The sequence below is a fragment of the Alligator sinensis genome, unplaced genomic scaffold (genome assembly GCF_000455745.1).
Source record: "Alligator sinensis unplaced genomic scaffold, ASM45574v1 scaffold388_2, whole genome shotgun sequence".
NCBI classification, from domain to species: Eukaryota; Metazoa; Chordata; order Crocodylia; family Alligatoridae; genus Alligator; species Alligator sinensis.
Genome location: NW_005842102.1, coordinates 747,997 through 760,603, shown reverse-complemented (window position 1 = coordinate 760,603; position 12,607 = coordinate 747,997). Strand labels below are relative to the sequence as shown.

The window sequence follows — 12,607 nt, the reverse complement described above, 5'->3', positions numbered from 1 at the left end:
TGCACAGCTTCCAGTGGAAAGAGACAGGTCACACAGCCACTTTGTGGTGACATGGATGGTCATACCTGCTCTTTACAGGCCCTGGCAGGAAATAGCCATGGAGCCTACATGTTCACCATGCAGACAATGCTGCACTTGTGGCCTGTCATGCATTTTTGCAGGCAGACATAACACTGGCATTTTGTAGAGCAAATTCACTCATGCACCCCAAAACAGAGTCACTTTCCCACACAAAGCTCCTCCGGTTACACTGGGCTGTCTCCCTACATTGTTTTGAAGATCTCCCTCTGACCAGGCAGACCCCAACAGCTTTGCATTTGGAATTAGCATGCATCAGTTTTTACAGTTTTAACTAGCATTTTAATCCAGCCCAGTAAATCTTCACCCTCTGTATTACTCTAGCCACAGACGCTACCCACATCAGCTACTTTAATTTTAAATACAAAGTACAAGTTGACATGCAAATCAATTGGCAGTGAATGTAATCTCTCAGATGTACCTTTTCCCCCCAGAGGCAGACCCTCCACTATTCTGCTTACCTTGCCTCTGCTCTGGTGACAGTGTATTCAAACCACAGGATGTTGGGAATGAGACTAGTATCTCTGATTAAAAGGAACTCTGAAATTGGCCTAAAATTAACAAAGGTTGGGAGGAAAGAAGAGGAGAGGGAGAGATTTAGAAAAATCTTCCTGATTAGGATCAACCTTAAAAAGCCAATAATATGGTCACTAGTATTTCTGGCAGTACAAACACATACAGGCACACAAAGCAACACATTAATGTTAGCAGGAAGTAGTGGTTTTTCCTCACAGGAACTAGTAAAAACAAAACAAAAACAAAAACAACCCCCCCCCCAAAAAAACAACAAACCACCCAAATCCTGAGGATTACATTTGGTGTGGGCTGAGATGCAATTCAATTGAACCAGCCTTCCCATTACAGAAGATCTGGGGAAATGGGTGGCAAGAGGTGGAGTTGGCAGTTCCTGAGGCTGCCATCTTGCAACACTGCTCCCTTCCAACACACACATTTCTTCCAAGGATGCAGAAGTGCTTTATAGAAGGGAGTTCTGTGATGTTTCGTCTCGTCTCCTATGAGATAGGAAAACATTTACCCCATTTTATAGATGGGAAAATGGAGGCATAAATAAGCCAATGGTCACACAGGATATCAAAAGGTAGAGCTGGAACTAGAGTTAAGGAGTCTCTGTTCCCAGTCCCAAACCCTAGACCAAAAGCAACTTGTGGAAGGTTTGCCCACCAACCTCAGGGCTTCTCTCTACCAAACATCATGACAACTATCTGCTTTTACAGACTGAAGTAACTCAGGACTGGTTTTGCTTCAGTTGTACAGTACGGATTCTCTAACTGTGCGCCACCTGAATAAGATTTATTTTTACATTTCAAAGGAATTAAACAGTGCTGTGACCCATTTAGAGGAAACCCAGATGTGCAGCCCCTAGACAAGGGAAGGGTACAGTCTTGTAGGATTACAACATGATCAAAGCAGCATCCAAAGGTTTACCATGCAGCTATCCTTGGGAACAGAGGAGTTAAAATCTCCTGTGTGAAGACAAACCAGACTACAGCCATGATGCTGCCTGCAACACCTCCGTATACAACCTGGCTCCAGGTGTGGTAGAGCAGATGAACCCTTCGGCAGAAAGAAAAAGGGAAGTCACTAGAAAAAACAAGGTAAATGACACTGGACAGGAGAGTATGGGTCTTACAGACACTGGTGAAGTTCAGACAGGGATTCCCTCCAAGATGTGAAACAGCTCAGAGACACCTATAAAATATGGCCAACACCCAATTGAAACAGGCAGATTGTGTGTCAGAAAGTACAGATCCTCTGGTGTACTGAACATTGTATTCAGAGTACTCCTAAACGTGGGAAATACCTAAAAGCAGATTCTTCTTCAATATGTCCCAGAGTGGCCATTCCGATTAGCAAAGGCACTCCTCCTACTGTTCCTATTCTCATTTGTAAAAACTGGTATCTGGATTCACATCTGAGTTTTACCCAAATTCAGCTTCCAGCTACTGGAACTTACTAACCCTTTCTCTGCTAAACTGAAGGTCCCTTTATCAGAGTTTAGTTTTCATATTGCAATTATGGTGTCCCAATGTAAACATGATGGAAGCCAAACAGTTCTAAATCCATCTAAACTGTCTCTAAAATAAGACACAGATCACTTAACTCAATAGCAAACGCTTCAGATGCTACAGTAGCAATTGGCCTATGGTTTGCCTCAATGCTTTAATTCATTGATGCAGAAAAGGGGATGGGATAGACAAAGTGTGAAGTACAAAAGGCCATGGAACATGGTGACTCCCCTAAAGCTCTGGCAGTTTTGGTATGGTCATCAGGAATTTAAAAAAAATCCCAACTACAGGAAGTTAAAGTGTTAAAGACTCAAAGCAAAAAGTTAGTACAAAAGAGTAAGAAAAACAGCTGCTCCGTACCTACTGTAAGAGACTAGAAAGGCCACTGTCACCAGGAAGATGGACAGGACATGTCGCCACAATAAATCCAGAAACCTGGCATTGTTTGTTTGGTGCATTCTGGGAAAGGAAAGAGGGAAGAGTCATTAGCAGGATGGAAAAAAAAGATGGTGCTAGGAAGAGAAACAGCCCCCAAAGCTCACCCCACCGGACTCCAGTGACTCTGGAGAAACCACAGCTGCCACAGATATATATTTACCTGTTACCAAGTAGATACAAGTGAGAAAGCCCAATTCCAGTCAGCTGGTTTTAACATATCACCATAAAGGAAGTCAGCATGCCCTGGCATCACTGGGACCCTAAGAGTCCATTACAGTTTTCCATAGAACTAGGGGGATCCCTAGTCTCTCCTGCTCTGTCACATTACAGAAACACAATATGCAGCCATTTCTGGTATGCAGATCCCCTGCCCCCTCCAAAAACATTCAAGTCTAGTTCAAAGCAGTAGAGCTACACCATAAGACATGCAAAAAGAGCAAGAAGTACTGCTGAAGAAACCAACTCACAAATGCAAAGGAGACCAAATGCCCGAGGAAAGCTCCACTCCCTTTTCTCTTCTCCTCCCCCTGCACCCATGGTTTTCCTGCATGGATTCAGGTAGCTTTGATCTTCGGCACAAATCTTAAGAGATCGAGCCAAGAACATCGTATTCCGAAGGATTCATGATACTGGCAGGACTGTCCTCAAGCTACTTCACTCCTCCTATCCCCCTCCTCAATTCATATTCTTAGCTAAAAAAAAGCAACGAGGGCCACAGTCCTATATGCACTCTGGGAGGCAGTCGACTCCACATTCCAGAAGGAATCCCACCCCACAAAGGTTGCACAGGTCCTGGAATTCAGCTCTACCTATAGGAATCAACCGATGAAGAGAAGGAAAGGCATGCAGCTAAGAAGCCACCTATTCGAAACGTCCCAGAGGCCAAAGTGTTATCAGGTGCTTCACCTTAAATAAAGGAACAGGAACGAGTAGACAGAGAAAAACCACATGAACTGGGAGTGGCTGGATGGCATCCCGTATTTTGTGGTCACTGTTGAATGGGCTTCTGGGAAGAGAAGAACAAACAGCACGATCAATGACTATTCCATATGCAGCAGCTGGAACTCTGCAAGGATCCAGCGAGGCCGCTCTGCTGGGCTGCGTGTATGAATTTATAAGCATTTTCTCATTCATTTGGCACTGCCAGAGCTACTATTCACCCACTCCTTCACCCCAAATGTGCAAACACTATCCAAGACTCGAGGCAACACTCACCCTTCACCCCAGTGCTGTCTCCAGATTTCAAGATCAACTCATCCCCTACACACCCAGTCTTTCCCCCATGCCATTAGGCTGTACTGTACCTTCACAGGGCCGTGGTTCCCGGATAATGTTCTTTATTAACCAATTCACTCCTTCATTGAGAGCCAGCCCACCCAAGAAAGAGATCTGCAAAGGAAAGACAGCCATGTCAGCCCACAATGCTGGATCCATCCCTCAGCTTCTTTTGGCATTATCTCCACAGGGACAATACTTCTCTGCCACACCTTACCCAATTTTATTTTAGGGCCCCATTCACTTTGAAAACAAAACCAAAACAAAGATAGCACTCTCCATCTCATGTACATGTGCGCATGCAAACACACACTTAGCTCTCTCTCTTTTTAACCTACTCCAGTTATAGGTGTCATCCAAATGTACTCTAACTGAGGGACCAAGGATGGGGAAGGGGAGGGAGGAACAGCTTTTCAACCCATATTATACATTTGACAACATGCTATTTATATTCAGTTCTGTTTGCATTAGTCCCTCACAGAATAAACCCACTTGTAAAGAGCATTATCAGAAAGATAAGTTATCAATGTTAACATCTCTAAGTCTTTACCACAGATTGAGAGGGAGTGTGCATGTGCTCATGGGTACATATGCACGCACACACACAGATTACTGTTGCATGCCCTGCTAAAAGGGTGACATGCTATTTTACTCTTCAGTGAGCAGCTTTCAGTAAATATTGATCATCCTGAAACTGTCGGTTCCCATTTGGAGCAGAGATAAATACCAATTTGATCTTCACTGCACAGACCAGGACACAAGTTTCTTGTCAGCCCTGGTGTCCTGGCTAAATTGCAGCCTAGGAAGTGAATTCTGTCTTTAACTCCTCTCTCCCATGTCAGTTGGTGGCGGGATTCTCCACTCCCCCTCCTAAGCTGCAGGCCAAGAGGCTGTGTGCTGCTGGATTGCTCCAGCACCCCATCCCAATGGTGGTTCCTTTACAATCATTAGAGTTGCTTGTTACCCTGAACACTAAACACTTGCCTAGCTGCTGATATTTCCCATAGCAAGTCCTGGTTTTCAGTCGCTTATAAAATTTGTCAAAACTTGGATGCTTAGACCTGTTCTCTGCCTTAGGTGGGAAGGATTTTGCCTACATTTGTGGAGAGGGTGGGAAATAACTTCTTAGAAGAAATTTGCCAAATGACTTTCTCCTGGGCTTCTTAGAAAAGCCCTAGAAGTTACAGAGCTTGAAGCAGGGAGTGGGGCTAGTGTCCAGAGAAAATGAAAATGCCTCCATGAAAATGCACCCTGCTCTGAACGAGTTCCAAGTCTCTAAGCACCGCCGCTTGCAAATGTTCGGAGGAACTTAGCAGTGGTTTGCTACCAGCAGTCTCTGAACATGCTGTCATCTTGTTTCCAGGCAAAGAGCTGTGGACATAAAAGGTAAGGTTGATGATGGAGCAGCTGCCACTGCCCCTCTAGCAAAAGAGAGGCTGAGAAGAGCATCTCTTCTCTTGCTGACTTAGGGAGGTCACATTCCCTCAACTCCTGTTTGTCCTTGGTTATTGCAGCAAGAGCAGCCCATTTTGATTCAATGCACATGAACCACTACACTAGCCCATAAGGGCAGTCCCCATCACCGCCGCCTCTTTTTCCAAGCCATGGTGAGCCACAACACTGAATACATCTTGACTTCCTCTTCGCTTCAACATCTGAGCTGCGCCTTTCTTTCTCATTTCCAATTATTCTTGTTTCTTCACCAGCCTTAAATGCTTGGAAAACATCACCCAAACACCTGGTTCCAGGACTTGACAAGAACACCTGGTTCCAGTCATGAATAGGAGCCAATTACCACGTGGGGGATGGGAGAGCATCTGGAGTATACACATACACTGAGCAGTGCTGAGCTGTAGGGTCACCTTGGCTTGAAATGCCACTGACTCTGGCCCAGCCCAATGAACTATGTGGTAAATCACAAGCCTTTGGCTTTGGACTAATATCATGCATAGTTTGTGCTACATAAGTAGGTCCAAAGTGCTGCTCAAAAGGGTGTTTATGAAGTACCTGTGCTAAAACTTGCAGCAGTTTCAAAAAACATGTAACACGCATCAATTTTGGCTGACCAGAGAAATCCCCTAACCAATGTACCTGGGCCTTCACATGCCGGGCTCACCCCTAGAAATGAGTCTTTATGGACTCTTCAATCCCCAGGATTTCTGCCAGTTTCTAAAAAAAGGGGGGGGGGGGGCAATTTGTGCCTAATGGGATGTTTCTTTTTATGATGCAGACACCTGGGCACTACAGATCTGGTCTCAATTTGCCAATGCTTGTCATATATGTCACCAGAAACCTCTGGATTGTTACACAGCTTTAGGACACTACCTCCTATAATAAGCTAGAGGCTCCATTCTCAATTCTGAAACCTCTGGTTCCCATGACACTCACTTTGTATAAAGCTAGAAGTATCAGACCCCAATACAATAATCCTGCCACTGGCTCCATTTCCTCTGCCTGCTAATGGAGGGCAAACATTACAAATGACTTGTAAACTCTGTATGACAAGACAGAGCCATCACTTCTTAGCTACCTGTCAGGACCCACAGCACAGCCCATGCAACACACTACATCAAGAGAAATCTTTTGCTGGTGGTCAGGAAAGGAGTCAGACTCATTCCTGACCCCGCTGCTTTACACAGGGGTGAAATGGATCTTGCAGTCCTTGCTACTACCCCCAAAGAAACCACAGGAAAGTGCAACTCTAAATAAAAATATCAGAGGAAAAAGCACCCTACTGAATTACACAACACCTGCTTATTCTTCCTAGTCCATCTCCTGTCCATCATGCATGACCCTGCACAACTTGATAGTCGATCAGATTACAGCATAAAATGGAAATAAAAGCATCAATTTTCACTTCCGGTTTCTCACAAGTGAGATGTTTGTCACAGTGACTAACAAGTATGACACATCCTTGTCACCGTCTGTCCAGAAAGTTGTAGAACCAATGCTTGAAGTTCAGAAGTTGGCAGTGACCTAAGGCAAGACTGTTACTCAAACTAGTGCAAAACCAAGTTATGTTCTCTTCTAGGTAAACAGATCACCTTACTTTGACCTGCACTATCAACAAGTTGCCAGCATGAAAAAGGAAAACTCACCGTGTGAAGCTCTCTCTTGAATATGATGAGTGTGACAAAGCCAGCAATGACAAAAATTGGACTAAGACTCAAGTAGGCTAAGAGTTGACCAGAGAAATCACCTGTAGAAGTAAAGAGAAAAACAAAATCAGCCTGAATTTTACATATCTGCCCAACACAGACAGCTGTAGGCTGGCAGCTCACAGCTCACACACAAAAGTAATGGCTTGGTAGCCCAGTGGTAGAACCCTATATGGCAGACCCATGTGGACTCAGCATTTCAACCAAGCTACAAGTAAAGGATAAAGGAGGCTGAAAGCAGGCAGGGTGGCAGTGCCTAACTTCAGAAGCAGGCAGAAGAAGAGGAAGATGGAACAAGCCTGACACCAACCAAAAGCAATTTCTGCTAGCCAGATTACACCTCAGTCTGTGGAAAGACTGAGTAGTTCCCCTGTCTAGGCATGAAAGTATGAACCCCAAAAGAAGACAGATGTCAGAGTTGAAGCATAATGTGTACATGCGGACAACATAGATGGCATAGTAGTCAGTGTAAAGCATCCTTACCTATTCATCCCTCAAGAAGAACATATTGTCTACAAACTCTTTAGGGAAGATACAAATGTAGACTCAAAACAAACAGAAAAAAAATTCACCAAAATAATTTTAAGATCAGCAACCAAGCACAAAAGGAGTCATGTATTTGTTTCTTCAAAAGGTTCTTGTATACCCCTTTTAAAAAATGATCTCCATTTTTTTTTCAAAAATTCAAAACAGAGAGAGCAAAAAACTCAGTTAAAAAAAATTGTTAATGATTCTGCTACAGTGGAGACTTATTAGAAAGATGCTGGCAACCCTACCCCATTATAAGCAAAATCAAAGAACAGGGCAAAGGCTCTGGTGGTCTCAAACTATTCTCACCATGACAATACAGTCCTTTCAACCTCACTACACAAAAAAGAAGGACCTGTTCCTCCCTGCTAAGCACCTGATCCCTCCTGCATACCAGCTGCAAACTCGAGGCCTCATACCCATGACAGTCTTGCTAATACTTCAGCAAAACATGGGCTCAACAAGGTCTCACCTTCTGGTAGTCGTCCCTTCCATCACATCCTCCCCCTTCTCTCTTAGTTTAACAAGATCTTAGCTTCTAATCAGGTTCCCCCATTTCTTCTCCCTTCACAGAAGATCATCAGGCTTGGTCAGACTGCTAAAAATCTACTGAGTAGGGAGTTTTAAAGGTCCCTGCATATCATACCCAAAAGATAGTTAAGTGATGCATCTTCCAGGAAAACAGGGAAGTTGGATGTAGGGTTCAACAGTAAGGGGACAACTAATTGGTACATATACCAAAGTAGTGAAATAGATACCCTTGCAGGCGTACCCAATCCGGTAAATAGAGATGGATTTCTATAGTTATTCAATGTACAACAAAGATTTAAAAGATGTAACTATTCTATCACACTTCAGACATGTAAGTCCCTGTGTACTTCTCTGCCAGCCAGTTTAATCAGCCAGCTGATAGTGATTAAAGGCTCTCTAGTTATGTCTACTGTGTCATTTAAATTTAATATGTACTGTGTGCAGCAAACCGCAAATGAACCTGAACCGTGCAAGGTAGGGGCCCAGCCAATGCAACCACCTGCAACAATACCCTCCAAAGAAATCTGAGCCCTGCCACGTGCCTGAAAAACTGATTCATTCCTAAATCAATTTAGTTTCCTTCCTCTGTATATGGCATTTCCGCTCCAACACACACACTTGTAGCCTAGTTTTTAGCTGAGCTCAAAACAGTAGCAATTGGCATGATGATGTTTGGCTTCAAGAACTGGAGCTAAATAAAAATCTCTCTCTCAGCTCTGAAGTCCATGCTGCTAGGTGCATTGCCAGATGCCTGTACAATCACCTGTGATACACCATGCAGTCTCCTTTAAAATGCCAAGCTCTGCACCACTTACAGTTAGAAGCTACTAAGATTATTAATAGCAAGAGATTGCCGAAGATTTTCAGCCTGAGAAGTATAAAGAGTTGGGACTAATGTAAGAAACAAACCTAAAACAGATGGGTGTTTTGTTTGTTTAATTAAACCAAACCCCCATTAAATAGACCTCGGGCTCACTTCTGTTGTCCCATAACTAACAGTCATTTATACCAATGCAAAGGAAATGCAAAATGGCTGTCAAATGCTACCAAAGAAAAAAAAAAATCAGAATATTTATGATATCTGTTTTGCTTTGGTGTAAGCAACAGCACAAGCTGCCAGAAAAATCACACCTTCTATGTCTAAGTATTGTCCAACAACAATGTAAGCACCAAAAGAGATTCATCTTAAGACCACTTGCTTCCAGACAGCCAAAACTATACTGGAAATAACTTTCAAGGAATTTAAGCCATAGGTACCAACTTTTATTTTTGCCAGGAGGTTGGGGGGGGAAGCAAGATGGAGCCCACCTCCCCAACAGCATGACTGAGTGGAGCCCATGGGTGGGGGGAGGGTGAAGGCAGATGGGGGCTGCCTGCTGGGAACTCAGGGCTCCCTGCCCTGTTGCCTCCCCCTGGAAGCCCCATGCCGGCCATAGAGAGGTACCCCCTTCCTGCCCAGCAGCAGTGGGGGGCACAACACACACGTGGCACCCCCTGAATCCCGCTCCCTGCAGCCCCTTGCAGGCTGGAACACTCCGTGGTGAACAGTAAACCTGGATCCCTGCACAATACTGGGAACCCAAGACAAAGGCTGTCCCAGAGTCATGCAGCCAAGGACTGGGACTTAATGTTCCCATTTCAGGACTGTCCTGCCCAGTTAGGGATGGGTGGTCACTCTACCCTCTTCTCAAGGTGGGCCAGGGCCCTTGGGCTCCCACATACTCAGTGCCTATGGTTTAAGCTTACAAGTCATGTACCAGTGTTCAGCAGCACTGCATGCAAGAACATTCATTCTTCTAATCTGTAGCGCACAAAGCTTTGAAAATCAAGTTAGACCTAAATACAGGGACCACTTAATAAAGAAGTTGAGATCCAGTTCTGCTCCATTGTCTCAGAAGTGATTCTCTCTCACATAAAATGACAGAAAAACATCTATACAAATAGTCCTTTGATAACATTAAACTAGATACAGGAACTCAAGAGAGCATAATAGAAACTTCAGGATGCTAGAATACAGTAAAGTTAATATGCCAAGTCATCCAGTCAATAAAGTCTGGTGACCATTGCTAGAGCTAGTGGCCACAATCTAGGACACAGCCTAAGCTAGTGAACAACCACTCGCACCAAACTGACTTTGTGCTTTTCATAGTCACCTGTTCAGGTAAATCTTCTCACACAAACACTTCAGACCCCTCAGCCCTTCAGAACAGACCTGTTAGCCACACACACACACACACGATTAATGTTAGGTGACATCCTAACAGAACAAGATTCTAAAACCACATAGGTAGTAGTGCAAAGGGGTTTTATTTGGTCTAGTACAATTCTCAGGAAAATGAGACCCCATCCAATTTAGTCAAGGAAGCTATGCTAGAAGTCTGCTAACAAATGGATGCAGTGGTTCGGTGGACAGTTTTAGCTGGCACAGACCTAATCCAAGAGTGGAAAAGGCCCAAGTCTTTAAGAGACAAAGCACGGCGGATCATGTAAAAGAAAAGCTAACTGTTTAATCGCATTCTTCTTGGGAGTTTCAGAAATGGCAAAAACGGAACATAACTGATAGGATACGAGTCAAGACATGGAGATATCTATACCCATGGGAGGTTATAGTAAGTACCCCAGATAAATCAGATCTATGATAGGACTCTAAAAAAACAAAAGTGAGCAGGTCCTTTCTCCACTCCACAAACCTCCAACAGCTATTAGCAGGTATTCTTAGCAGCAGCCTTTGTTCAAGTCCAAGAATTAAAAACACAAACAAAACCAAAATACCCCCATGCTCCCCCCACCCCACACACCTCATCTGTTTAGTATGATGTTGTTTTAAATTCAAAAACTTTCACTTAAACAGTAAGTGAAACGGACCAACTTTTTAAAAATGACCTCAAAATACAAATGGATGAAACAGCATTCATGACTAAAAATATATTAAATTCTAGATATTACTTCCAATGTCTTATGGGGATTTTTTTTCAATTAAAAAATGCATATTTTTTACCCAGCATCCCTTTAGTGTCAACTGGAAATAGCTGAGGTTTACCACTTTAGCATGATCTGAATGCAATGTAAAAAATATGAATTAATGTCACCATGACCACATCCTGCCAACAAGGACTATCTTTACCGCTGCCACCACTGTTTCCTATCGAGATGTCTACTTCTGGCAGCACTGTGTTACAGGTAATTTTGCAAGAGCATAAGCTGCATGTGTCATGAAGGCTTTCCACTTTGTCAATACATTCTGTACTCGTGCAAAATGCATGAGGAACTGCCACTTCTTGCTTTTCATGACACTGCCCTCATACTGCTAGCACAAGATGTGACACCTTAAGAATAGCCACCTCTTAGTCATCTTTGAGGATGATACAAGACTGTGGCATGGCAAAGGTTCTCATCACAACCCAACACACTTCTTCTGAAAGACTAAATGGGGAATAAAATACCATAGCAGCAGCACCAGTCTCTCCCAGTAAATGTTACTTCAACATGGAAGGAGCAATAGCTGTGGAGAGAGGGGAAGTCCCAACAAGTCACAATAAGGCACAGAAGAACCAATGTTCTTACAGAAACTACAGTTAGCCTGGTTAAGAAACAAGTATAGATTAAAGTAAGAGTGTATACACAAACTAGTACTTTTGCTTGCATGCAATAGTTACAAATGCTAGTTTTGTTAGTGTCTAGTATCAACTAAATATGCTAAATGTGTTCAGCTTCTCTGACAAATTTATTCTTTTAAAAACTTGACAGAAATATGGATCAGGGAGAATTTTGCTAGTTTAGGGACAGGATTTGCTAAGTCCGTCTCCTTTTTCCATACCGGAGTCAACTTAAGACTCTGCCTCTCAAGGACTTCACCTCTTCATCTTTTCTGAGGAAGTCATGGAGCCTTAAAGAATCCAGCTCTCCCAAAGAAAAAGTTTAAAAACATTAAAAAGCCAGGATCTTAATGTTTCTCCAATTAATCTCCCTATGCAGAAAAGAACTCCCTTAATAGGATGGGTAGAATTTAAAGGCCACAAGACAATATATATCAGAAGTCCTGTCAGGATAGTTTTGTTTTTGTTTTTTTAAAGACAGACAAACTGAAAAAGTCACAATGAAGCTGCTGCATTATGTAGCTCTGTTCATTTTTCCTTCATGGGTGCAGGGCTTCATGGTTACTAATAAAACAACTCTACCTTCAGCACTTGCACAACTTTCCAGCCACTTGCGGATGCTCGACTCTCCCACATGAGTGCATTACTCTTTCAATTTGCTCATTATATCAAACCTGATCACCCCTGAATTTACACTAGGGAAACAATCAAAAACATGACTTTGCTCAATAAAAGGTAAAGAGAGGCTGCCTATTTTGCTGGTTGAAAAGTAGCCTCTGGAAAACCTGGACTGAATTTTTAAAAGCATTCAGAGCATAATTCTTGGCAAGTGAAAAGTAAGACAGCAGCAGACCACTAGAAAGGTCTCTAAAGAGAACAGGCTTTTAAGAACTATTGCCATAATGGATCAGACCACTGATCCATCCAGCATATTTTTCTGCCTCAAGCACAGAGCAAAAGCAGGAGTAATGAGGAG

The 12,607-nt window shown here is 43.2% G+C and overlaps 1 protein-coding gene across 3 annotated transcripts in view; it reads right to left on the bottom strand.

Annotated features, from left to right (window-relative positions):
- DOLPP1 (dolichyldiphosphatase 1) overlaps window positions 1-12,607 on the bottom strand; it is a 31,769-nt gene that overhangs the window by 17,497 nt on the left and 1,665 nt on the right. For 2 of the 3 annotated variants that reach the window (XR_003094248.1, XM_006024348.3), the window contains exons 2-7: window positions 6,917-7,017; window positions 3,848-3,932; window positions 3,450-3,549; window positions 2,466-2,564; window positions 1,525-1,653; window positions 540-629 (exon numbers count right to left, since the gene is read on the bottom strand). Coding sequence is in view for 2 of the 3 variants with exons in the window: in XM_006024348.3 (XP_006024410.1) it covers window positions 540-629; window positions 1,525-1,653; window positions 2,466-2,564; window positions 3,450-3,549; window positions 3,848-3,932; window positions 6,917-7,017 (604 nt within the window). In the remaining variant the exon portion in view is untranslated. The remainder of the gene's footprint in view (window positions 1-539; window positions 630-1,524; window positions 1,654-2,465; window positions 2,565-3,449; window positions 3,550-3,847; window positions 3,933-6,916; window positions 7,018-12,607) is intronic. The other variant, XM_025205031.1, reaches the window with a different exon arrangement.